Genomic DNA, 26,980 nt, shown 5'->3' with positions numbered 1-26,980 from the left:
ATTGGCCGAGGCGCGGACGCTGCCATGTTGGAGGAAGCAGTGCCTTCTGTGCGGTGGAAACGCCGTGGCTTCACCGGTAGCGTCGGGGAGCGCAGCCTCCTACCTTTTCTCCTCGCTCGAGTGTCGGTGCTGAGAGGCGGCGGCCGGCGGGATGGAGAGAAGTAGGATGAACCTGCCCAAGGGGCTGGACACGCTCTGCTTCGACAAGGACGAGTTCATGAAGGTGCGCGCCTGGGCTCTGCTCCCCGGAGCCGGGCCGTGGGTGGCCTGCCCTCCTTGGCCCTCCGGGGCCTCTCCTCGGGCTTCTCCTGCGGGCTTCCTGGGCCGTCCCTGCCCCGGACGGGTCCTCGGCGGGGACCTCACTGCACTTCACAGTGAGTCTCTTGGCCTCGGGTGGGCTAGGTGCAGCCTGGAGAAAGCACTCCTGTGAAATCGTGCACATTGAATGAAAAGGCCTGAAAGTTCAGGGCAAGTGGTTTTGAGCTAAACGTAAAAGCCCCGGACGCGTAGGACCCGCCTCTGGTACCGTGCGGCACAGTCAGACCGCCGCTCCCCCGGCCTGACAGAAGCCTCCCAGTGCCTTGTGCCTAGAAGCTGAGCGACTGTGCGTTGAACACATCTCTGAATACACGTACTTACCAGGAATCGGGTCAAAAAGGCACTTAACCTAACGTTTATGCCTGACTTTCGTCTTAAGCTCCCGGAATGAGAAATCTGAAAGACTGTACTGTCGTTACTGGTTCTGGTCCAGTACTACAAAGCATACCAAGCTCCTTTTCTAAAGTTGCCCTACTTCTCTTGGTGAGGTCAGCCTGAAGCTGGCAGCAGATAACTGTAGGACATAAACTTACAGAATAGAAATTTAAACTGAAAAGACTTTACTGACAGGAAAGGTTCATCAGACATAGCCTTGAAAATGTCCCAAGGTTTGAATCAGAGCCAGGAGGAGCTTTATCTGTTTTCTGTATCCCTCTGGGTCTGTACTTAAACTATCAAAACGTATATGTTTAATTTCTAAGGATTGGGATTTAGTAGCTGGTTTCAGTGTTAAAAAGTTTTGGCTCTGTAGGTACCTAAAATTCTGAAAAGAGTTTGAATTTCTTACTTTTTTATGGCTTCAAGTCATAATATGTTTTTTTCTTTTTTGGGTTAACCAGCTAGTTCCTTTTTGATACTTGCATTCAGATCACATCTCCCAAACTCTGGCTTTAAAAGTGCTTATGTCTGGGGGCGCCTGGGTGGCTCAGTGGGTTAAATCCTCTGCTTTCGGCTCAGGTCATGATCCCAGGGTCCTGGGATCGAGCCCCACATCGGGCTCTCTGCTCAGCAGGGAGCCTGCTTCCACTTCTCTCTCTGCCTGCCTCTCTGCCTACTTGTGATCTCTGTCTGTCAAATAAATAAATAAAATATTTTTTTAAAAAAAGTGCTTATGTCTGGATCCTCTGCAGTGTGGCCATATCATTTTTAATATGTAGGGATGCCTAGACGAAGGTATATTGTACTCTTGTTCTTGTATGGTGATGTTAAGCCACTGTAATAAAAGGTGTAAATTGAATGGAGTGTCTGAAGGAGAGCACAGAGTGAATTCTCGGATCCAGAAACCTTTTGTTAATGAACGACACGTGATGAGGAGAGAGGTCATTGGAAGAAGAAAAGGCACACACACAGACTTAAAGAATCTCAAAGCACGGAAGTCTCTTTAGCTTGTCTGTCTTTGGACTTCGTCAGGCTTTCTTTGAGCCTAACACTAGCATTTTCTCGCACTTCCTTGCCCCGCCATCTTTCTCACTCTGAGCTGACAGAATGCCTTTGGTCAAAGCAGCTTCGGAAAATAGAAATCTCAAAATAGCAGTTCTAAAGTAGGACTTAGAGGTAGGAAGAGAGCAAACTGGGAAAGTGGCTAGAATGCCAGCAATTCCATATTCTTTCAAGGCTCTGACATTTCTGAATATAATGTACAATTTGTAGTGTTAATGAACGTGACCCCTTCATACATAGAAGGAAAATACATAGAACAGCTGTTCTGTGTAAAGTGGTATTGATCTTCTATGTGGCTGCTGGAGATAAAGGTTATATGCAATTTGTGTTTCCGTCAGAGAGATGTTTTGTTAAGTTACAGTTCCGAGGCAGAAATGAGTGGAGAGCTTGCTGGCAGGGTTGTATTTCTACATAGGTGTCTTGTTTGGCACATTTTGGAATGAGACTGAGATGGTAGAAAGGGAGATGTGGTGGGGCTGCGGGTTGCACCTTGGACACTGCATACATTGAGGGGTCCACGTTGATGCAGTCTTCATGGTAGAGCTGCAGTCAGGTTTACAGCAGGAAGTTGCATGGTCATATCTGTTGAGTTCGAGCTGACTGGTGGCAGGAGACTACTTAAAAAGTCATGTTTATGAGATCTAATGAGAAATAGAAGGGGAAAGGTATGCAAAAGAGGTAGGTGATCAAAGTGCAGGAATGGCAGATGGGGAAGGGTCACCTGGGGCAAAGGCACTGGCAACATCATACTTTGTCGGCTTAGAAATACGAAAATCCTTTGGGTTGACAGCCAACTAAGAGATAAGCAGGACATAACGTATTGGTAGTAGGGGGAGAAAGTGTCATAACAGATAAATTAGACCATTTACATGGGTGTGCTATTGACATCACATGTAGCCTTCCTCTTCCATCTCAACATATGACTTCATCTCCAGTCGTACAGAAAAATTAGCAGCCACCCCACGGGACCTCCTCCATCGTGCTGATCATGATCCCATTCTTGTATTTGTCCCCTTCTCCTCCTCACCTGGTACAGGGAGGGGCTCTCCTTCCTCCTCGGGTTCAGTCTTCACTCTGGCTTGGAGTCCATGCCCTCCTGCCCTTCCAGGAGCCTGCGAGGATCCTCTCCCCTGCACTCCTTCCCATCATGCGCTCCTGTTTGATCCTCTCCCACTTGACTGCCCCACCTCTAGGTATTGCCCTGTCACTGTCGCGCATCACAGCCAGTGCTCAGGGGTTGACTTGACTTTCCCACCTTCCACCCTTCAGGCCCTGTCGTTCCACTAAAGAGTTCTTACCAAAACTGTTTCTAAGTCAGCGCACCTGACCTTTCTCTGTCTCCTTACTCGACATCACAGTAGACCAAATGCTCTGCATTGCTTCCTGTCTTTCTTCTACCTCTCTGATGTGTCTCCTGTGCAAAGTCATGCTCCTGGTAGCCACTGAATGCTGATTATGGGTTCAGCCCTGTGTTCCTTTCTTTCCCTAGATGACCTTTTGTGCAGCTTCATGACCACCTATCAGCAGGTCAGGCAGATTCCTGTCTCTGGCTCACACGCCTCCTGAGCACCAGTTCTGTGTATCGGACTTGCTGACCTTTCTTCTCGGATGTGTCTGTGGCCCCTCAGACTCATCAGGTTCAAGACGGAATTCATGAGCACCTCCTCCACTGAAAACCACCTTTCTTATTCTATTGCCTCTCTCGGTAAACACTTCATCCATTTAGCCTGGAGTCGGAAAACCAGAAGTCAACTCCTACTCTGTCACCTTTCCAAACTCTAGTCTGTCACACCAAGTCCTGTGGATTTCGCTTCCTAAACCTCTTGAGTCCATATACTTCTTTCCATCTCTTCTCGTACCTTTGCAGCGCGCCCTTGCCATCACACCGTAGAAGCTTCTCACCCAGTCTCCATGCGCCTTCCTTGTCTTTCTGGCCCCTGGTCTACACTGCAGGCAAGCCACTCTTGTCAGAATGCGGATGTGATCTTGTATGTACCAGGTGACTGGTCAGTCCACCAGCTCTTGAAAAACCATTTTCCCATGCACTCGAACGTATTTCAAAGAGAATCAGTCCCCCATGGGGTAGTTTTCCTTGGTAGACAGTTTCTTTCTGCGCTGAGCCAGTCTGCCTCCTTCGAACTTCTCTGTGTCAGTTCCTCTCTGGAACCTGTGGCTTCGTTGGCACCCCGGGTAGGCACATGATGACCTTTTCCATGAGAAGTGAAGGCAGGAGCCCTCTGGACGGTGAATGTATGTACCCTCATGTTCCATAGGTAAAAGAACCGTGTGTGTGGGTGAGGGGGTAAGTCGTTGAGGCTCCTCCCTGTTCTAATTGGGTGAACTGGGAATTTTGAGACAGGAAGCAGGTCCTGTGTGTCCTTGTTTGCAGGGAGCATGCATTCTGATGGACAAAACGGAAAAGGGGAAGAATGAGCAGCTGCTCAGATCTGTTTGTACTGTGCTGGCTGATTAGCTGTGACCTGCAGATGTGGGTCCCATCCTCGGCTCTGCTCTCTGCCTGCTTATGTCTGACTTGGGGCAAATCTCTCGCCTCCGGCCTTCTGTTTGCTTGTTAGTATAATGAGGTGGTGCTTATCTATGTGATCTTTGCCGGCTCCTCTGAAAAGACTCTAGTCCATCCTGGCTTGCAGATAAGGAAACTGAGGCCTGAGGTGTGATGACTTCCTTTAAAGCCACACAGCTAGTTGGGGCCAATCACAGGCCAGATCTCCTGACCCCCATGCATCAGTCCTTGGAAATCCTACTGTAATATGTTCCTTTCCAGAGGCCACAGGTGGGAACTGAGGGAAGTGGGACAATCAGAACATTAAGAATAGCGCAGAAGATGGCACAATGTCCGCATGCCTTGGCACCTGCATTTCACCAATAGGGCCACCTCTTACCTTAGAAGAAGTTCCCACAGGGCTGGTGATCTGGGTGCCTGGCCTGGAGCTTAGCTACGGTAAATGGGACCGGAGGGAAGTGATGGCTGTTTGAGGTGGACTTTGTTGACGGTGGCTGGAGATAGCAGCTGACAGAGGAGGAAGAGGGAAGAGTGACAGATGGTAGATAGCCGCAGGCCCGCAGGTCAGCCACTGTTGCCCAGGGTGGCCCATCCCCAGGAGCTGTCTTCGTATCACAGGAGCTGAGTGCTTACCCTGTGGGTTCTTAGTTCGATGTCACATCTTGATGACAAGATTCCATTCTCTTCCGCATCAGTTTGAGACAGACATCGTAATGAAATTCTAATTAGCCAAATATGGAATGTAAGCCTGGAACTCATTTTATAGAGAAATTTTCTTATGTGAACTACTTTCCCTGATGGTAGAGGAGTTGTGACGATGTAACATCAGATAAAGTTTATCTGATTGGCACTTGTAAGAAGGTTTCCCGGCAAAAAAGAACTGTTTTTTTGTTGTTTTTGTCCTCCCTTTTGATCTTTCCTTTCCATTCCTTTTTTTTTTTTTTTTTTTTTTTTTTTTTTTTTTTTTTGGTCTTGTGAGCGGTCATCTGATTTATAAAAAGATGCAACAAAAAGTAAAATGGTACAAGATAATCAGTTTCAAAAAATAAAAAAGTGAGTGTCTTTAGCCATAGCTCAGAACAGAGGAACTGGGTAAGGAAAATTGCTTGTATGAACTGGCAACAGGAAAAGTTGGTAAAGGAGAGCTGAGGAACTCTATTAAGACATAGGAGTGAGGGGCTCCATCATCATCTGGCATTTGCTCAGTGTCATCTATATGGTTAGAGATGTCCATGATGGGAACTCCAGCAATCTTCTGGGTCTGGGTCTGGGTCAGCTGATGCCACAGTATAACACTCTGAATTACTTCTGTACTGAGCAGTCATCTGCATAGTTTGTCTTGTGTGTACGTGGTAATCATTTGAATCTTGGCTCTTTCGCAATCCTTAGAGCCTCTTGATATTTTCACCCCGGTTTCTCAGTTTCAGCCATTACACAGTCAGTTGTACAACTGGTACACTTGGCACACAGCCCGTCCATCATTGACCGGTCAAGTTTGGCCTAAATAGAAAAGTTGATAAAGTCGGTACCAACCAGGATGTGGTAAGTCGGCCCAGCTGTGTGTTTATATTGGAAAAAGCAGGAGGGATGTTGGGGGACTTCTCTTTCCTTGAGTGCATGGGATCCTTCTTTTCTTTCTTTTTAGGTTTTAATCTGTCCTTCTCTCAGAGAAGGATCTCAGAGCTAAGCATTCGCTTCCCGGTCACATACTTTCTTGCTTTCTCTTGCTTCCCCATGTTCACACCATGCCCATTTCTCCTTGCTTTTGATTTTCTAATTCACTCTTTGTAGTACCATAAAACTTATTTAAATAAAATGTTGGTCTACTAAGTTATTGATTATTAGTAAGTTCTTTGTTCAAAATTTGAGAGCAAGAAGTATTATGTAAATATATCTTTTTGTTATTTAACTAGTCTTACAACATTTAGCATCAAATTTCTTGAAACATTTAAACAAATTAATCACAAACTGGGACTTGGGCTCTTTCTTTCTTTTTTTTTTTTTTTAAGTAATCTCTATACCCAACATGGGACTTGAACTCACAACCCTGAGATCAAGACCTGCACACTCCAGTGACTGAATGAGCCAGGTGCCCTTTGGGCTTTTTGTTTTTAAGTTCCTCAGGTGAGGGGGTGCCTTAGTGGCTCAGAGGGTTAAGCTTCTGCCTTCAGCTCAGGTCATGGTCTCAGGGTCCTGGGATCGAGCTCTGCATGGGACACTCTGCTCAGCATGGAGCATGATTCCCTCCCTCTCTGCCTACTTGTGATCTCTCTCTCTGTGTCAAATAAATAAAATCTTTAAAAAAAAAAGTTCCTTAAGTGATTCTAATGTGTGACCAGTGTTGAGAACTCTAGCACTGGATAATTCCTTTAAATAGCTCAAGAAATTAATTATGAAAAGCGAACTAAAAGCCTACATAGATTATGATTGGTGTTAAATTGAGGGGAAAAAAAGAGATAAAGAGAAGAAACCAGCTGGAACAGAGTGTATTTAGGTACTCAAATATTTGTTAGATGGATAAATACATTTACGGAATGTAGGTTTTTTTTTTTTTTGTCTCTTCATAAATATGTCAAATGGGTATATAAATTCAACAAAGGAGTTTGATATAAAATTGATGAAAATGTTAGAACAGAAGTTTTTTAGAATTTCAGTGTTACTATTTCATGATGCTTTTAAGATGATTTCTCTGTAGATGGTGGGAAGATCTTGTTAGCATATGTTTTTAATTTCTCAAGCTTGAATAATTTAGTCACCGAACAAAGATTTAGAATGAGTTTTGGGAGACACAAGTCCTAGATTATGTCCCCACCTAGCTGGGTCAGAGATTTGAGAGCAGGCGCTGGAGGGAAGAGCTCCAAGGACATTTTTGTATACATACTGATACCTTGGGCGGGAACACTCTTCCCACATTTCCTGTGGCTAGCCCCTTTGTGTCATTTGGATCTCAACTCATTGTTCTATATTTCCTGGTTCATCCAAGTTAAAATACATCCCATTTGTCACTCAGACCTTTACTCTGTCCTGTTTTCTTTTTAGCTGTGATCACTATTCATTAATCACTATTTGATCACTGTTCATTAATATAATGTTTGATTACATATTTATTTTCTCATTTCTTCATTAGAATATCTGCTTCTTAAAAGCAGAGACCTTGTCTTTTCTTTTCATGACTGTGTCCCCAGGTCTTAGAGCAGAGCTGGAGTTGCATGATAAATATTTGAGGAATATTTATGGGATATACAGGGACATTTATTCATCTCTGTTGTCCATTGTTTTCAAGAATGGTTGGAAACACACACATACGTGAGCTCACACAAACTTTCTATGTCTTTCAACCCCTATGTAGTGTGCAGATTAGTGCTTAACTATTTTGGTTTTTTGTCTCGATGAAATGGGACATGTTTCAGGGCAGAGCTCATAAATTTCATATGCCCTCTTAGTACTTCTCATCTTTACAGAGTGATGGTTCTGGGGATTCTGCTTCTCGTGGAGATAGTATATAGTGATTTTATAAGTCCATGTATCTGGGAAGGAGTGTTTTACTTCTTGGCAGTTTAGAGAACTTCAATCTTTCCAAATTCCATGTAATTTTCATAGCATTAAAGCTACTAATTTCAGATTATTGGTAAGTTTTAAATGATTAATTCCCAGGTTACTTTGAATTAGTCTTTGTTTGCCATCCCTGATTGCAGCTAGTTAGTAAAGTAGCTAAACTTTTAAACTCTACTTGGTTTTAATTTTGAGTGATGTCACTGCTCCTCTGATGGTTAATGGTTCTTAATTACCTGCAGCTTGTCTGGTTTGCTCATTTATTTTCCTGTGTTCCAACACCTCTTGTGATCTACCAACTTCTGGCCTTTTGGGGGATTTGTACTTTAACTGGGTTCAGATAGGAAATACCCCTGAGTACAAAGAGAAGATATTTTTCTTCTAACTTCACTATCTCCTATTATTAATGTATTACATTGTTGTGGTACATGTGTTACAACTGATGAACCAGCATTGATACAGTATTAATTAATAATCCATGGTTTACATTAGGGTTCACTCCTCTTTCTAAAGTTCTGTGGGTTTTGACAAATGTATAATGTTATTTACCTACTGTTGGTATCTTACAGCCTAGTTTCATTGCCTTGAAAAACCCTGTACCTCATCTATTTGTTTCTTCTCCTCTCTCTGCACCCTCCTCGCTCACCCCTCAGCCCGGGATGTTTTTACTGTCTAGAGTTTTACCTTTTCAGAGGCACCTGGATCGCTTAGTTGCTAGGGCATCTGACTCTTGATCTCGGGGTTGTGAGTTCTATCCACCACATTGGGTATAGAGATGACCTAAAAAATAAATTAAAATAAATAATGTTGGTTAATTTTTACCTTTTCCAGAATGCCATAGAGTTGGAATCCTATAGTATTTAGCCTTTGAAACTGGTCTTTCACTTAGCAATATGCATTTAAGGTTCTTCGAAGTCTTGTGGCTTAATAATTCATCTTTTAATTGTCGAATAATCCGTTGTGTGGGTGTGGCACAGTGTACCTGTTCACCTATTGAAGGAGATTGGATTGCTTCCAAGTTTTGGCGCTTCAGAGAATAAAGCTGCTGTAAATATCCGTGTGCAGGTTTTTGTGTGGACACTAGTTTTAAGCTCTTTTGGGTAAATACAAAGGAGCACAATTACTGATCTTATAGTGAGAATGTGTTTAGTTCTGTGAGAAACTGCCAAGCTGTCTCACACAGTGCCTCCCATTTTGCATTCTGACCAAACAGTGAATGAGTGTTCGGTTGTCCCACATCCTTGCTAGCATTTGGTATTACTAGTGCTTTGGATTTTTTATATTCTACGTGATATGTAATAGTACCTAGTTTAAATTTGCAATTTCTTAATGACATACAAAGTTGAGCATCTTTTCAGATCCTTTTTTTTTTCTGTTTTAAAGATTCTATTTATTTATTAACACCACAAGCACACGGAGAGGTAGCAGCAGGCAGCAGGAGAGGGAAAAAAAGCAGGCTCCTCGCTGAGCCGGGGGCCCAGTGTGGGGTTCAGTCCCAGGACCTGAGCTAAAGGCAGATGCTTAACTGACTGGGTTTCCCAGCCACCGCTCTTTTCACATTTTTAAATTAGGTTTGATTTCTTGTTGCTACTAAGACATCTTTATATTATATTTCTTATTTTAAGTCCTTTACCATGGATGTGTTTTGCAGATATTTTCTCTACTCTGTGACTGGTCTTTTCATTCTCTCTCTTTTTTTTTTTATTTTTAAGATTTTATTTATTTATTTGTCAGAGAGAGAGCGAGCGAGAGTGAGCACAGTCAGACAGAGTGGAAGGCAGAGTCAGAGGGTGAAGTAGGCTCCCTGCGGAGCAAGGATCCGGATGCAGGACTCCATCCTAGGACGCTGGGATCATGACCTGAGCCGAAGGCAGCTGCTTAACCAACTGAGCCACCCAGGCATCCCATCTTTTCATTCTCTTAACAGTGTCTTTTACAGAGAAGTTTAATTTTAACAAAGTCCCTCTCATCAATTTTTTTCTTTTGTAGATCATGCTTTTGGTTTTATATCTGAAAAGTCATTGCCAAATCCAAGGATCCCTACATTTTTTCTTATGTCATCTTTAAGAAGTTTTGCATTTTACGTTTAGGTTTTGTGAAAGGTGTGAAAAGTTTGTTTTTATTCTTTTCATTTCTTTGTTTTTTCTTATCAATGTCCCATTGTTCGGTTCCATTTGTTGAAGACTGTCCTTGCCATTGAGTTGCCTTTGCCTGTGTGTGTGGATGTTTTTCTGAGCTCTCCACTCTGTTCCAAGGACCTGTCTCTTTTGCCAGGCACCTTCTGTCTTAATCACTATAGCTTTAATAGTAAGTCTTGAGATTGGGTGGTGGCAATCCTCAATTTCCTTTTTTTCCCCGCTCTTTAATATTTTGTTGACTACTCTGGGACTCTTGGTTTTCCAGTTTTCCATCCAAATTTTAGAGTCAACATGTTGGTATCCACAGAATAACTTCCTGGCATTTTGATTGGGATTGCATTGAGTCTGTCGATCAGTTTGGGAAGAACTGACCTCTTAACAGTATTGAGTGTTCTTACCCAAGATTATGGACTTTCCACTTCACATCTTACCTTGCTTGTTATCTTTCATCAGAATTTTATACTTTTTCTCATATAGATCTTGTGCATATTTCGTTAGATTTGCACCTAAGTATTAATTTTTTTTGGTATGCTAATGTAAATGGTCTTGTGTTTTTAACTTCAAATTCCACTTGTACATTGCTGGTATATACGAAAGCAATTGACTTTTTAAATTTTTTAATTAAAATTCAATCTCATTAACATATAGTGTACTTTTAGTTTCATGGTTAGAATTTCGTGATTCATTGGTTGCATACAACACCCAGAGCTCATCCCAACAAGTGCCCTCCTTAATACCCCTCACCCAGTTACCCCAACATTCCCCTCTCCAGTAACCCTCAGTTTGTTTCCTGTAGTTAATTCTCTTGTGATTTGCCTCCCTGTCTGTTTCTATTTTTTCTTCCCTTCTCCTAAATTCATCTGTTGTTTCTTAAGTTCCACATGTGACTGAAACTATATGGTATTTGTCTTCCTCTAGTTCCATCCATGTCCTTGCAAATGGCAAGATTTTGTTCTTTTTGATGGCTGAGTAATGTGTGTGTGTGTGTGTATGTATACCACATCTTCTTTATCCATTCATCTTGATGGACATCTGGGCTCTTTCAATAGTTTGACTATAAACATTGGGGTGCTTTTGCCCCTTTTGTGTACTTTGGATAAACATCTAATAGGGCAATTGCTAAGTCGTTGGGTTGTTACATTTTTAACTTTTTGAGGAGCCTCATACTGTTTTCCAGAGTTGCATTCCCACCAACAGTGTAGGAGGATTCCCCTTTCTCCACATCCTCGCCAACATCTGTTGTTTCCTGACTTGTTAATTTTAGCCATTTTGACTGATGTAAGGTGGTGTCTCATTGTGGTTTTGATTTGTATTTCCCTGATGCTGAGTGATGTGGAGCCCTTTTTAATGTGTCTGTTAGCCATTTGGATGTCTTCTTTGGTCTGTTCATGTCTTCTGTCCATTTCTTGACTGGATTTTTTTGTTTTTTGGATGTTGAGTTTGATAAATTCTTTATAAATTTTGAATACTGGCCCTTTGTCTGATACATCATTGGAAAGCAATTGACTTCTGTATTTTAACTGTGTATTCTAGTTTTACTTTCTGGAAGAGATTTTAGAGAATTGTGTAGTATTCCATAAATGTTTGGGTGAATTTACAGTGATTGGGGTTGTTAGCAGTAGCCCTCCCTTCTTTCATCTGATATTAGTAATTTATGTCTTCTAACTTTTTTTCTTTGTTTGCCTGACTAAGGGTGTATCTGTTTTATTGATGTTTTCAAAGAAACAGACTTGGGGTTTATTGATTTAAAAAAAAAAATCCTGGTTTTAATTACATTGATTTCTGCTCTAATTTTTTTTTTTCTACTTCCTTTAGGGTATTTTTTAATGATTTTATTTGACACAGAGAGAGTCAGTGAGAGAGGGAATACAGGCAGGAGGAATGGGAGATGGAGAAGCAGCCTCCCTGAGCAGGAAGCTCTGATGCAGGGCTCTGTCCCAGGACCCTAGGACCATGTCCTGAGCCAAAGGCAGATGATTAACCAACTGAACCACCCAGGAGCCCCTCCTTACTTTAGATTTGATTTTGTTGTTGTTGCCTAAAATGGAAGCTTAGATTATTGACTTTAATCTTTTTTTTCCTAATATTTGCATTCAGTACTGTATTTTCCCTTTAAGCAGCATTCCACACATTTTGCTACATTGTATTTTGTTGAGACTGGTCTCCTGTAATTTAGAAGTGTGTCATTTAATCTCCATGTATTTTGGACTTCTTCAGCTATCTTCTGTTACTGATTTTTAAAGATTTTTTTTTTTAATTTATTTTAATTCCATTGCGGTCTGAGAACATACTTGGTATAATTTTTATTTTTAAAAATTTGTTCTGTTTTGTGGTCCAGAATTATTCTGTCTTGATGAGTGTTCCATATGAGCTTAAGAAGAATGTGTGTTGCACTATTACTGGGTGAAATTGTCTGTGTACATCTGTTGTACGGTAATTGATGGTGGTGTTAAGTGTGCCATGTCTGGACTGAATGTGCACATCTGTCAAATCCTTGTTGCCCTGCTGCTGGATCGGCCCATTAATGATGGAGAAGTGTTGAAGTCACCAGCTGTGATAATGGAATTGTTTATTTCTCCCTGCAGTTCTGTTAGGTTATGTCTCACCTGTGTTGATCAGGTACACATACATTAAGGATAATTGTGTCTTCTTGGTCAGTCGATTTCTTTATCATGTAATGCTGCTCTTTATGCCTGATAATTTTCCTTCTCTGAAATCTGCTTTGTCTGAAATTCATGTAGCTACTCCATTGTTCCTGTGATTAGTGTTACTTTGGATATTTTTAATGTATCCTAGCATTTAACTTGTTGATATTTAAGTTGTTTCATTTTTCATCAAAATATAATTCACAAAGCATAATAGTTGCCATTTTAAAGTGTACTCTTCTCTGGTTTTTAGTATATTTACTGTGTATATGGTACATACATCACTTCTGTCTAATTCCAGAATGCTTCCATCACCCGAAAAATAAACCTCTTAGTTCCAATTCTCCCCTCCCCTTATTCCCTGGCAACCATGAATCTACTTTCTGTTTTTATGGATTTGCCTTTTCTGGAACATCTCATATCTGTGGAATTGTATAACACGTGGCCTTTTGTGTCTGGCTTCCTTTAACCTGAGAGTAGAATGTTTTCAGACTTCACTCGTGTTGTAGCATGTAACAGTTTATTCCTTTTTATGGTTGTGTAAGAGGCTCTTCCACATTTTACGTATCCATTCATCAGTTGATGGACGTTGGGTATATACTCTTTTGGCTGTTACGAGCAGCGCTGCTGTGCACATTCATGTACAGGTTGTGGCAGGAACATCTGTTGTCAGTTCTGTCGGTGTCATACCCCTAGACGTAGAACTGCTGGGTAATTGTACGTGTGTAACTTCTTGAGGAGCTACCGAGCTGTTTGCTGCCTTAGCCACACTATTTTACATTCTCACCGAGAATACAGGAGGGTTCCAGCTTCTCCGCCTTCTTGCCAGCACTTTTCTTCTTCTTTTTTTCTTTTTCTTTTTCTTATTTTACCATAGTTGTCCTAGTGGGTGTGACGTGGCATCTGCATGTGCTTTTGATTCGCATTTCCCCAATGACTAAGGATGTCGAACATCCCGACATGTGCTCTTGACCGTCTGTGTATCATCTTTGGAGAAATGTCTATTCAAAAGTCTTTGGCTTGTTTTTAAATTAGGTTATTTGTCTTTTTGTTGTTGAGTTCTAAGAGTATATTTGCATATTCTGGTTATTAGGTCCTTGTCAGACAAATGATTTGCAGATACTCTCTCCCATTCTGTAGGTTGTCATTTCAAGTTCTCCGTAGTGTCCTTTGATACATGAAAGTTTTTATTTTGATCAAGTTCAGCTTATCTAATATTTCTTATTGCTTTGTGTATCATGTCTAAGAAAGCTTTTCCCGATCCAAAGTCATACAGATTTTCACCTGTTTTCTCTGAGTGTTACAGTTTTTACCCTTACATTTAAATCTTTGATCCATTTTGAGTTATATTTTTGTGTATGTGTGACGTTGCTGTTCCAAGTTCATTCTTTTGCATGTAGATATTCACTTGTCCCAGTAGTAGGCACTCGAAAAGACTGTTTTTCCCCCCATTAAATGGTCTTGGCATCCTTGTGAAAAATCAGTTGACCGTAAATGTATGGGTTGTAAATACTTTCTTTTTGAATACTTGGGAAATCTACACTATAAAGTAAAACCATTCCTAAAGTAGTAAAACCATTCTTGGTTAAGTGAAATGGGTCTCTATTATGGCACTGTGAGTTTGGGTTTGCTTTTCACAGCAAACGCTGCCTAACCCAGTATTCACAGATGTTCCGAGTTATTTAGTCATGTGTTATGCAACTTTTGTTTATCTGAGAACAAATGCATAAATGGTAAATTGAGTACTAATATTACCTAATAGCATTTGTTCACTGAGGCTAAGTTATATGATTTATTTATTTATTTATTTAAGATTTTATTTGAGAGTGAGAGAGTGCAGGAGCAGGAGGAAGGGACAGAGGGAGAAGCAGGCTCCTTGCTCAGCAGAGCGCCTGATGTGGAACTCAAACCCAAGAGACTGGGATCATGACCTGAGCCAAAGGCAGATGCTTAACCACATAGGCACCCCAGTTATACAATTTAGAATGCCATCATGAAGTTCAAGAACTTTCAACAATGTGTAACTGAGGCAGGGAAAGTGATCGACCTAAAGGTATACAGTTGGTGAGTAGGATGGCCAGGATTATGAACCGAGACCCCCTCCCGTGATGTACTACATAACTATGATGTAAGGTCTGAGATGGTCTCAGGAGAGAAAGGTCCAGGCTAATTTGGTCACCAGTGTAAGGAGCAGGTGGCTCTCTGTAGATGACTGTGAAATTACGGTTTGGTATGAAGTCCTTCTCTCTGACACTAGCAGGATCAGTCTTTGGTTGTAACTAAAAAAGTCAGTTTAAACAAGTACTCTTAGGGAATAGTACATACAGTTCTTAGCATTTAATTGGAAAAAATATATGTACATTTATTCTTCATTGAAACAGAGTGCCAGGTCTTTTCTCTGGAAACTGGCCTGCAGATTAGATTTCTGAGTTATCACAGCACTTGGGTCGCTCAATAGGTTAGGCATCTACCTTCGGTTCAGGTCATGACCCTGGGGTCCTGGGATGGAGTCCCGCATTGGGCTCCCTGTTCAGCAGGGAATTTCCTCCCATTGCCCCTTTCCCTGCTCATACTGTCTGTCTGTGTCTCAAATAAATAAAAAGAATCTTTAAAAAAAGCTTTCTATGTTGTCTTTTTTTGCATTCAGTTTCAGTTTCTTTAACTGAATTGAGTGAGAATCCTGTGATCACTCCCTCCCTGCCTGGTACTTGGTCATCTCACCCATACCTAACTTAGCAAAAATTTTCTTATTGATTTCTTTGTATCAAATCTTTCCAAAGTAGCTGTGTTAGTTTTCAAAAGAACAGTGATTTTTTTTTGCAGTCATATTTTGTTGGTTTACATAGTGTTTAATGAAAAGTAAGTGTAGGTGTCCTTAACTAGTTTGGGAATCATCACATTTGATTCTTGCTGACTAAACAGGTCATGGAGTAGCAGAGTCACAGGGGAATTAGATAGTAATTTATTGCCTCTAAGCATATAAGCCTACCAGGGTATCACAGTATTGTAAAGGGGAAACACAGGATAGCTAATCCTGTGAGACCAATACTTGGAAATAGGTTATGAAAGATTTGGAACATATGTTCAATGGGACACTCAGCATGCACGTAAAATATTAATAGAAATGTATGTGTTTTATGTAAAGACATTCAAGTTATATTTTTAGATGGGAATTTTTTTTTAAAAGAATGGGTTTTTATTTTTTATTTTTTTATTCTTTTTTTAAGATTTTATTTATTTATTTGACAGAGAGAGAGAGAGGTCACAAGGAGGCAGAGAGACAGGAAGAGAGAGGGGGGAAAGTAGGCTCCCAGCTGAGCAGAGAGCCTGATGTGAGGCTTGATCTCAGGACCCTGAGATATGACCTGAGCTGAAGGCAGAGGCTTAACCCACTGAGCCACCCAGGTGCCCCTAGATGGGAAATAGTTTAGAAGAGCATGAATATTTGTGTGTGTGTGTGTGTACACATATGTGTGTGTACACACATACATAGAGAAGGTCTGGGGTTTCCATTCAAGATGGAAAAAACCCTACAACTAGCTGAGTGACTCCTACACATTAGGTGAGTAAGGAAAAAAACCTATGTTGAAGTAAGAATCAGTCTTGCCACAAACCCCACCCCTGGTACAGCGACCTGGGATTGGGAGGGTACTCAAAACCCCAGGCTTCTCCCTGAGGAGCAAAGGGTTTGAGCCCCACTTCTGGCACCCCAACTTCCAAGACGTACATCTAAGAGACAAGACCCCAAAACATCCAGCTTTGAAAGCCATCAGAGCTTGCACCCATGAGACCCACAAGGCTAGAGCAAACTGAGAAACAGTTCTTAAAGCAGTCGCCCGCGAATAGACTGACCCACCCTGGAACTCAGCACAGAAGCAGCAGACTGAAATGGGTTCAGATTTCTGTGAAAGAGGCTCATTTGCTTATCTTAAAGCCCTGAGGGGCAGGCATCTAATTTAACCTGGATCTGGGAGCCTAGTAAGGTATTCTCCAAAGATGGAGCTGATGGGTACCATCTTTGCGCTGTCCCTCTACCTCGCTTCTGCTTTCTGGTATCTCCTGGAAAGGAGCTTGAATGCTCGTATGATGCCCCGAGGTTTGCAGTTGCTACCCAGGGTATACCTCTAGATCACCTGGCTCTAGCGGCCAACAAGACTCACACTCACGGTAGTGAGTATCACAGTATTTACAACAACCAAGACTTGGAAATAACTAAAGTGTCCACCAACGGGGTGAATGGATAAAGAAAATGTGTGTGTATACGATGGAATATTACTCAACCATAAAAAGAAGGAAGTCTTGCCATTTGCAACAACATGGATGGACCTTGAGGATATTGTGCTGAGTGAAATAAGTCAGACAGAGAAAGAGAAATACTGTATGATCTCCCTCACATGTGGAATCTAAAAAACAAAACAAAATGAAGTCATAGAGAACAGATTGGTGGTTGCCAGAGGCGAGGTTGTGGAGGAAATAGATGAAGGGGTCCAGTGGTATAAACTTCCAGTTAATAAGATAAGCCTTGGGGATGTAATGTACATCATAGTGACTGTAGTAAATAATACTGTGTATTATTGTATATTAATTTTATTATTTTTTATTAGAAATATGTATTATTAGCCCCAGGGTTACAGGTCTGTGAATTGTCAGGCTTACACACTTCCCAGCACTCACTGTAGTACATACCTTCCCCAATGTCCACAACCCCACCACCCTCTCCCTACACCCCTCCCCCCAGCAACCCTCAGTTTGTTTTGTGAGATTAAGAGTCTCTTATGGTTTGTCTCCCTCCCAATCCAATCTTTTTTTTTTTAAGATTTTATTTATTTATTGGACAGACAGAAATCACAAGTAGGCAGAGAGGCAGGCAGAGAGAGAGGAGAAAGCAGGATCCCCGTTGAGCAGAGAGCCCGATGTGGGGCTCAATTCCAGGACCGTGTGATCATGACCTGAGCCGAAGGCAGAGGCTTTAACCCACTGAGCCACCCAGGTGCCCCCCTCCAAATCCAATCTTGTTTCATTTTTCCTTCCCTACCCCCACACCCCCCACTTTGCCTCTCAAATTCCTCATATCAGGGAGATTGTATGATAATTGTCTTTCTCTGATTATTTCACTCAGCATACCCTCTAGTTCCATCCAGGTCATTGCACATGGCAAGATTTCATTTCTTTTGATGGCTGCATAGTATATTATATATATATATTTTTTTTTTAAGATTTTATTTATTTATTTGACATAGATCACAAGTAGGAAGAGAGGCAGGCAGAGAGAGAGGAGGAAACAGGCTCCCTGCTGAGGAGAGAGCCTGATGTGGGGCTCGATTCCAGGACCCTGGAATCATGACCTGAGCCGAAGGCAGAGGCCTTAACTCACTGAGCTACCCAGTGCCGTATATTATTATATATTTAAAGTTGCTAAAGCTTAAGAGTTCTTAGCACAAGAAAAAAATGTGTATGTTTGGTGATGGATGTTAACTAGTCTTAGGGTGATCATTTCACAACAGATAAAAATATGGAATTTTTATGTTGTACGCCTGAAACTAACATGTGTCCATTATATGTCAGTTTCTTTAAAAAGTAATTGATATTTTATTTTTTAAAAAATTATTTATTTATTAGACAGAGATCACAAGTAGGCAGAGAGGCAGGCAGAGAGAGAGACAGGGAAGCAGGCTCTCTGCTGAGCAGAAAGCCCAATGCGGGGCTTGAACCTATAACCCTGGGATCATGACCTGAGCTAACGACAGAGGCCTTAACCCACTGAACCAGCCAGGCACCCCAAAAGTAATTTATATTTTAAAGAGAAAGACTAGGGCACCTGGGTGTCTCAGTCAGTTAAGCATCTGCCTTCGGTTGAGATCTTGATTTCAGGGTCTTGGAATGAACCCTGGCATCAGGCTCCCAGCTCAGCAGAGAGCCGGCTTCTCCCTCTGCCCCTCCTCCCACTTGTTCTCTCCATCTCTCTCTCTCAAATAAATAAAATTAAAAAAAAAAAAAAAAGTAAAGAGAAAGACCAAAGCAAAGTCTGGAAGGATGTTAATCGCTGTGTTAAATAGTGAAGAAAAATAAATATTAACAGTGCTTAACTGCAGAGCATTAGAGAGTGGGTGATTTTTTTTTCTCTCTCTTACATAAGTATTTCTTGGTTGGTTGAAAGTTTGACAGTGAACATTTTTTACTTTTAAAATTAAGAAGAAGGGGCGCCTGGGTGGCTCAGGGGGTTAAGCCTCTGCCTTCGGCTCAGGTCGTGATCTCAGGGTCCTGGGATCGAGCCCCACGCATCAGGCTCTCTGCTCAGCGAGGAGCCTGCTTCCCACTTCTCTCTCTCTGCCTGCCTCTCTCCCTACTTGCGGTCTCTCTCTCTGTGTCCAATAAATAAATAAAAACTTTAAAAAAAATAAAATTAAATTAAGAAGAAAAAGCTGTTTCTATTTTGAGAAGAGCCTCTTTGAAATGTATAATTAAAAGAAATAAAATGCCTGTAGAGTTAGGCAACTGGAGAGAATGGTCTTGGTGAGGGGCTCCCTTTCCCATAATCTTAGGAAGTGAGCAGACCCCCTGATGTCCCTGTGTGTGTTCCCCTGCAGTAATACAGCCTCTTATTCTTTCTCTGATCTTAATTTTTCTATGTAAAATGTGGTATCAGTGCAATCATTTTTTCTCTCTGGTTTGATTTTCAGGAAGATTTCGATGTTGATCACGTTGTGTCTGACTGTAGGAAGCGTGTCCAGCTGGAGGAACTAAGAGGAGATCTGGAACTCTACTATAAACTTTTAAAACAGCCATGGTTGAGCTCATCAACAAGGATTATGCAGATTTTGTCAACCTTTCCACAAACTTGGTAAACCTGAAATTCACAAGTCCTATACACACACACACACACACACACACATTTTCTCTCTCCTTCATATTTATTAAAAGGGCAGAGTTTTTAGAAACCTTTCAGTTGATTACCCCACCAACCCCACCAGAAACTTGAAGAAATTACCAATTTCATTAATAAAAGAACTAAACTTTTTGGAATACATTTTTTTGTTTGTTTTAGTTTTTATTCATTTAAGGTTGCTCTAGTTTGATTATGTTTCAAATTCATTAGTCAACAGTGAAAAGTAAAGGATAATAATACCCAAGGGGTTGTTTTATTAGTTGCTAAGTCCTGAAGTCTTCCTTGATTTAGACTAATTTGTAGGAGCAAATGTCCACCACTCTTACAATGTTTAATTTACTCCCAGGTATATCTGTTAGCCAGAGCTAGGTTGAGGGAACATTGGCCAATATTGATATTTTAAAAGTTTGGTTTTATAAAAATATAAGAATGATTTGCAGTGAGCTTATCAATTGTTTGTAAAAGCTGTTTAGAAATGTTGAATTTTGGGGCGCCTGGGTGGCTCAGTGGGTTAAGCCGCTGCCTTCGGCTCAGGTCATGATCTCAGGGTCCTGGGATCGAGTCCCACATCGGGCTCTCTGCTCAGCAGGGAGCCTGCTTCCTCCTCTCTCTCTGCCTGCCTCTCTGCCTACTTGTGATCTCTGTCTGTCAAATAAATAAATAAAATCTTAAAAAAAAAAAAAGAAATGTTGAATTTTGTTACTTGGCAGAAAAGTCTCCTTGTTGATGCTTCATTTTGTTTTAAATCTGTTTGTCCAGAGAAGCACAGAAAGTTGCAGCTTCGTGGGAATTTCAAGAAGCATTAAAATTAATGATGCACATTTGCTTTTGGGAAATATACCACTAAGATAAATATCCCAATAGGATTTAAAACCTAGAAAATTTTACTTCTGTTTAATTTCTATTTTTCTCAAGGCTTATAATAATGTTTAAGAGAGACGTAGCCCGTGCTCGCTTCGGCAGCACATATACTAAGAGAGACGTAGCCCGTCAGACTTTCACATCAGCTGGCTGAGTATCATCAATTACAGACAGAGAACTGTTTACCTTCTGTGAAAATTTTTCACATTCATTTAAAATGTCATCTAAAGGCAAATTGTTCTTAAGGAAACTTTCGTTTCTCATGACTTCCCTTATTTTTATAGTTCCATGTATTTCAACAGATTTTTTTCATATTCTATGAACAACATTAATGGCCAAATAACACTTCTGTTGTTTAGCTAGTTATGTAGCAAAATACGGTTGTGCCAAAAAAATAACTTAAATCTGGTACTGCTTTGATCGTTAAATAGATACGTCACTATTACTTCTTATCGTGATGTGTTTGTGCCAACCTGGTTTTGCCTTTAGGTTGGCATGGACAAAGCCCTCAATGAACTTTCTGTGCCTTTGGGACAGTTATGAGAAGTTCTGGTAAGTCCCCAATTAATGAAAACAGTCTGCTGTGACGCCTGTTGTCCTCGTCGGCTTTTCTCTAAGAATTCTTTTCATCTGTTAGTTTGGTGGTACTGGTGGTTGTATTTTAACGGTTCATGATTATAATATTCACCTTCAGAAGAGTTGTAAATGATTTTGTTTTTGCATATGCTAAAAACCTAAAAAAAATGTTCGATTTGAAGAAGACATATTCTCAGAGTAGACAACCTTAAAATGTCAGGGGAGAGGAAGCATATTTCCAAATTCAACTTATTAATGCCACTTTGGTCATATGTAAGTGGTTTCTAACTTACGAATGACTTGTATTTTAACAGTTTGTAATCTTGTAAATATCCCCCCCCCACCCCACGTAATCTACATGTGGTTAGGTTCCTGGGCTGATCTACAAAAACTGTGTAATCCCTAATGGAACTGAAGGATAATATAAATAAAATGTAATACTTAATAAATGTTACATTTGCATGTTCTCTCAGAAAAATCTCTGTTGTGGGAATGGGACTCCCCACCTCTAAGCCATTGGGAATAGGAACTCCACCTGGGTGAACAGTGGAGGGGCAGTTGTGGCATCACTTCTAACAGAAAACTGTGCTGCCCTGTCTCCCCCCCCACCCCCCCCGTCTGTGTCTGGTGCCCTGACTTACGGCCTCTGTCCGTTCTGATGCCCTGTCGTAAATTTGTCATAAACTGCACCATCCTTCCTTGTCTGTCTCCTCTAGCTTGAGTGGCCTCGTGCATCCCTCCGCTAAGACAGTGCCTGCATCCTAGAGAGAATATAAAGAGAACATAATTTAAGGGAAGACACAGTACATGGTTAGAACCAAGAAAAATGCGGAGTAATGGAAATATCAGTGCTGAGAAGCCTAGGGGAGGGGCAGGCAGGAAAGAGTTCGTGAAACAGGTAAAAATCTTGAGTTGTGCCTTGAGGTAGCCAATACTTTCCATGGTTTATGTCTCATTTGAATTTTACAAAATCTTGTTAAAGGTACTTTTCCTTGGAATGGAAGGGAATTTCGTGGTCCGCTGTTGGATTCCACACCAGCCGCTGTGGGGCTCTCCCACTGCCTCCTTGGTGTGCCTCTTCCTTCCGGGGCCTCATAGTGGTGTTGTTTCCCAAGCCTAGCCTTCCTTTGGCCTCCCACTCTTCTCTCCCTGGAGGCAGATTTGCTCTACTCACACAGCTCCCGTCCCACCTCACCCCCTGCCATCACTGTATCCCCTCCCTTTTCCATGGGCTGTTTTTATGGCCACTGTGGTCCTGCTCAGCCATAGGCCTGACCTGCCTTTCTGGTCCAAACTCTGAAGCTGTTCTGTGAGATTCTCAGACCTCTGAGGGATACGACTATATCTGTCTTTATTGTATCCCTGTGGGCTGCCACCATACTGACGTCCAGGAGGTGTTTCATAATGTTGATGGAGTGAATTAATTCACCTTCCTGTGGAATTTTTGTGATATGCCTACTTCATTCTAGTTGTTTCTGTTAACCTTTGTTTTGGCCCTAATTCCTAATTATCTCTTTATTCATTAGCTTCTGGACATGTTTCTCTACCTCTGTGCTCTGCCTTTTTCTGGTCTTCTGTTCTTCATTCTTGATTCCTGGTATTTCCATACCCACATTTCATCATCATGCATCAGTGCTTTGACATTCTCTCATTCTCCAAAATATGCAGAATCTAAAGACCTCATCTCAGTGAAGTTGGCCCTCCATTCCTATTTCTGCTTCTCTCCAGAAGGAAGCCTGCAGTGCACATGGCTGTATGCCTGTCTGACCCTGCCCCTGAGTGTGTGTGCACTTACATCTGCTCCCCATCCCCTCCCCACCTCGGCAGCTGTGTACACATGGCTTTCAGAGTCCGATTTGAGCCCCGTCGCATGTCCAGACTCTCCTGTACTTTGCTTCATATTATCTGTTCTCCATTCTAAGCCCCCTCATCCCCATAACTTTCACTGTATATATGTCATTCTTCTTCTGGCCATGCGACCCTGCCTTCGTGTCATTATGCCCCCAGATCATGAGTCCCCTCAACAGTAACTATGTCTGGTATATCATTTTTTTTTTTGTCAATATCTGCATAGTACTGGAGCACAGGTATTAAGTTCTGTGGAATTGAATGAGATGTAGGAACTTGATGATGTGACAAAACAATGTCTGTAATACGTTTTATTTTTTATTCTTTTAAAGAGTCTCAGGTCATCAGTCAGTGAAGGAATTCGGGCAGTAGATGAACTAATGTGTAAACAACAGGACATAAGGAAGAAAAAGGTACCCTCCAGTAGATTTCTTATGCTGCATGCCAGTTGAAGCCCTCTCCCCTTTTCTCCACGAACTTGTCAGCACTATTCAGCTTTTTTTCAAAGCTCTCACGCATGTGCATTTTATGCATTACGTCATGTTATCTACCTGAAATAATAAGACAGAATTTCAGAGGTACCCACACAATCTCAAGATCACCCACTTTTTCCAGAACAAGAAACCGTGATAAATGTTGTCGGTGCAGCGCCTGACAGTTAACGACTGTATAAATTGTCAGCGGCCCTGTAAAGAAAATAGTCCTATATTAGAGACTAGGGGAGAAGTGGGCTTTCCAAAGCAAACTCAGGATTCTGCCGTAGGTTTGTTGTTATTTTCTGATCCTGTGTTCTTTATGTTCTGGTGTTAACTTTAATTTTTTCAATTCCCAGTAGTTAGCATGTGATGTTGGCTTAGTTTCAGGTGTGTGAGACAGGCAACGGCTCTGTACATCTGAGGGCTCACCCCGGGAGTGTGCCCCTTAGTGCTATCTCCAGTTTCAAGTGTCCCCGATGTCATTCATGATCATAACGATGTAGGGGCACAGTGGGCATTGGGAGTCTGGGCTTCTGACTCTCGCCTGCTGCTCTGTACTATGTTTTCTATGTGTATTATTAGCATATTTGTTAAAATCTCAGTGGGGAGAAAGCCTGTTTGAGGGACCTTCTGTTTAATTCGCCTCTGGATCTCCTCACAGCTTTTGTCCAAAGAATGCTTGTCATGCGCTTCCAGACAAAACAGTAAGCTTTATGAGAGCAGGGTGTATTTCTTGCTTTATTTTCTCGTGCCCCCCCCCACCCCCACCCCCTGTCGGAATGAATGTCGAGCTCCCAGGGGTGTTCAGGAACTATTTATTGAATGGATGACTTTGTATTTTTTTGTTCTTTAAGGATGAGAGTTTTCATAATGTCCCTCAACCTCTTTGATAATATTTGTAGTGTAAAAGGTCTTTAGTGATTTGGTGCTTGGCCATATAGGTATATGCACATGTAAACTGAGAGGATCAGTACGATCGGAAGCCAAAGTTAAAACATGAATAAAGGGCCATAAGAAAACAAATGGAGGGGAGCCTGGTGGCTCAGTTGGTTAAACGTCCGACTCTTGATTTTGGCTCAGGTCATGATCTCAGGGTCATGAGATTGAGCCCCACATTGAGCTCTATGCTCAGCAGGATGTGTACTCGAGATTCTCTCTCTCCCTCTGCCCCTCCCCTGCACGTGCACATGCAGTCTCTCTCTCTCTCAAATAAACAAATCTTTTTAAAAAAATAGGAAAGAAATGCCAATAGAAAGATTCAGGTTGGGGAAAAGAAGAAATAAGAGTATAGAATATGAGAAAGCAAAGTCTAGGGTTTTTTTTTTTTTTTTCTATATAAACTTGCAATAGAATATGGAAGTATGCTTATTCTAGAACTAAGATTTGCATTCTTGAGAATTCTTTGTTTCATAGAAATATTCAAAATATAGCATGCCCTATATATTTGAAGTTAACTTTTGGTCTTATATTTTCCTGCATTTGGCATGGGAAATAAAGATGATTAAGAGTAAAGATGGTGACGTTTTTTCTTTGCTTAATTTTTATTTTTATAGATGTGTGTGTTGATGCTTATACAAGTTATTTGATCAGTTGAAAAGATTGAAAAAATCTTAAATTCACAAAGTTCTAAAGAAACCTCTGCACTAGAAGCAAGCAGGTAAGCATTTTTTTTTTTAACTAAGTAGCACATAAATTAATACTTCACATCCAGTCTAATTAGGCGGGGACGGCTTAGTTAGAATTCATTTCTAAACAAGAAGAAAATCCAGGTTTGTGGCTAGAATGTAGCTCCAGGAGAGTGGAGAGCATGAAATGGTGAAATCTATAACACGTTCCTATAAACCCTTTGGTTATAGACCACAGTTCCAACACGTCATTATGCTTGCAGTGGAAAAGTATATTTGGAACCACCTTCCCTGAGGACTAGCAAAGTCCTGTTGATCTTTAAGGCATACCTACCATTCATCTTGGTTTTTCTCCATCTCATTTTTTTTCCTAGACATGCCCAGAGTATTACCATTGATGTATTTTGCACCAGCATTATATTATTATGAAACAGTATAGGGCACATCCAGTTGAAATTTACAAACAGGAAAGAAAAAGCTTATGAAATAGGAAAAAGATGATGGCTCTCTTTGTTATACTGTGATTGTCTTGTTCCCTTCCTGGTGTGAATTTTCAATCAGCCAGGGTAGATGAGTGACTCAGAAAATGAGTAGTTAGGTCCTGTCAGCACCGTGAGACACACAGTGGTGCAGTGGGAGTAGCCCGGGCTGGTTCTGCACATACCAGCTGGGCTGCCTGCGTCAAGGTCGCATGGTGCCCTGCGTGCCCTGCGTGCTCTGTTATGTGAGGCTAACAGTCCCTCCCCCTGCAGGCGGAGTTAGGTTTCTAAATTTTAGGAATTAAGGTTTTAGATTTGGAAGGAACTTGAGAGACCATATGCTCCACATGTCTCATGATGGAGATTAAGAACGGACACATCCCAAAGGAAGCGATTCTCTGGTCCTAGGTCTCTGCCCCCTTTCACATCAAGGCATTCAACTAAGTGGTCAGCCTCCACTGTGCTTGTGTCTCTAGCCCGTTGCACTCGTGCTTCTGCCCCGTTCGTCCACACTTAGCAGACAGTCTGTACGCGGCCCTTCTGCAGCCCATGTGTCTCCAGCGGCTCTGCTTTGCTGCAGCCCTTGGCAGCACCTGCAGCCCCTCCGGCCATGTCCACGTTCGGCCCCTGGGGAGCTGGCCTTCCAGTGTTCTTCCCGTCTTTGCTGTTGCTGCTGTGCTCCTCGGATAGAAACACCTCAGTGAGCTCTGTGTCTACAATCCTGTCCCTTTGCAGCACTGTCCTTGATAAACAGATATTGTGCGCTTTCTTGCTCAGAATTACCTTGGAGGACTTTTTTCTCCAGAAGAGTAGCTCTGAGCTCTGGAGTCAGGAAAGCCAGAGCAGAGTCAGCGCACGGTAAATCCATCATGCTCTTCTAGGCCCAGAAATGCCGAGATAAGGATAAATAGGAAATGCGCATGGGATCAGTCAGTAGAGGTTGGGATTAGGCTTCTTCATTGGTCATGCCCAGCGCCTGCCTTCCCTCCACACCAGTTCTGATGCTCTGGGACGGAGCACACCGTGGCAGGTCTCCAGACATTTTTGGGTTTCCTTACAGTGTGTTTCCTCACTACCTGACTGCCCATCCTCAGATGTGGGATGCCTCATAGAGCCCAGCAGGGGCTTTGGGGTCTTTGTTGTGTTTTTTTTTTTTTCTTTCACTGTTCGGCTTCCTTTTGAATGGGGTTGACACTTTCTAATGTGGGGGGCAAGAGGGAAGTGTATCCAGTCCACTTGATGGCAGATGCACTGTGAGTGATTTCTCACCAGCTCCAGGAGCACCGAGCTTGCTCTTTCTGCCGTTGGGTAAATGTAAACTTGGAGTCCGCTGCTCTGAGCGATTTCCCAGGTTGCTGCTAGGCGGTCAGTTTTAGCTGATTGAGGAGACAGCAGTAGTTGGTACTGGGGAGGTACTTGGGAGGGAGAATGAGGCAGGCAGAGAAGAGGGGGATTCGCGTATGAACGGTAGGACAGGGCAAGAGAGAGGAGGGGGTTAGAGAATGGGAGAAGAAGGGAGAAGAAGGGCACGAATGGGAGAGCCCGAGGAACGTGGTGGAAACATGCAGTTGTACCCACACTGACCTAAAATAGCTCCATCCCCTTGCCTGGG

General features: G+C 42.0%; 1 protein-coding gene across 3 annotated transcripts; it reads left to right on the top strand.

Annotated features, from left to right (window-relative positions):
* LOC131810249 (conserved oligomeric Golgi complex subunit 2-like) lies at window positions 1–26,275 on the top strand. Of its 3 annotated transcripts, XR_009345501.1 has the most exons (5): window positions 1–223; window positions 19,298–19,458; window positions 20,854–20,916; window positions 23,121–23,201; window positions 24,818–26,275. XR_009345501.1 is itself a non-coding variant. In XM_059137958.1 (4 exons), coding segments are annotated over exons 1-4 (297 nt in total). In that variant the 5' UTR covers window positions 1–151; the 3' UTR covers window positions 23,122–23,340. The 3 variants fall into 3 exon arrangements, 2 of the variants coding, with proteins under 2 accessions (XP_058993941.1, XP_058993940.1); XM_059137958.1 differs by lacking the exon at window positions 24,818–26,275 and having other exon boundaries at window positions 23,121–23,340; XM_059137957.1 differs by lacking the exons at window positions 23,121–23,201; window positions 24,818–26,275 and having other exon boundaries at window positions 20,854–21,402.
* Window positions 26,276–26,980: the final 705 nt, after the last annotated feature.

The sequence above is a fragment of the Mustela lutreola genome, chromosome 10 (genome assembly GCF_030435805.1).
Source record: "Mustela lutreola isolate mMusLut2 chromosome 10, mMusLut2.pri, whole genome shotgun sequence".
Classification (NCBI taxonomy): domain Eukaryota; kingdom Metazoa; phylum Chordata; class Mammalia; order Carnivora; family Mustelidae; genus Mustela; species Mustela lutreola.
This window is presented reverse-complemented; position numbering and strand designations above follow the sequence as displayed.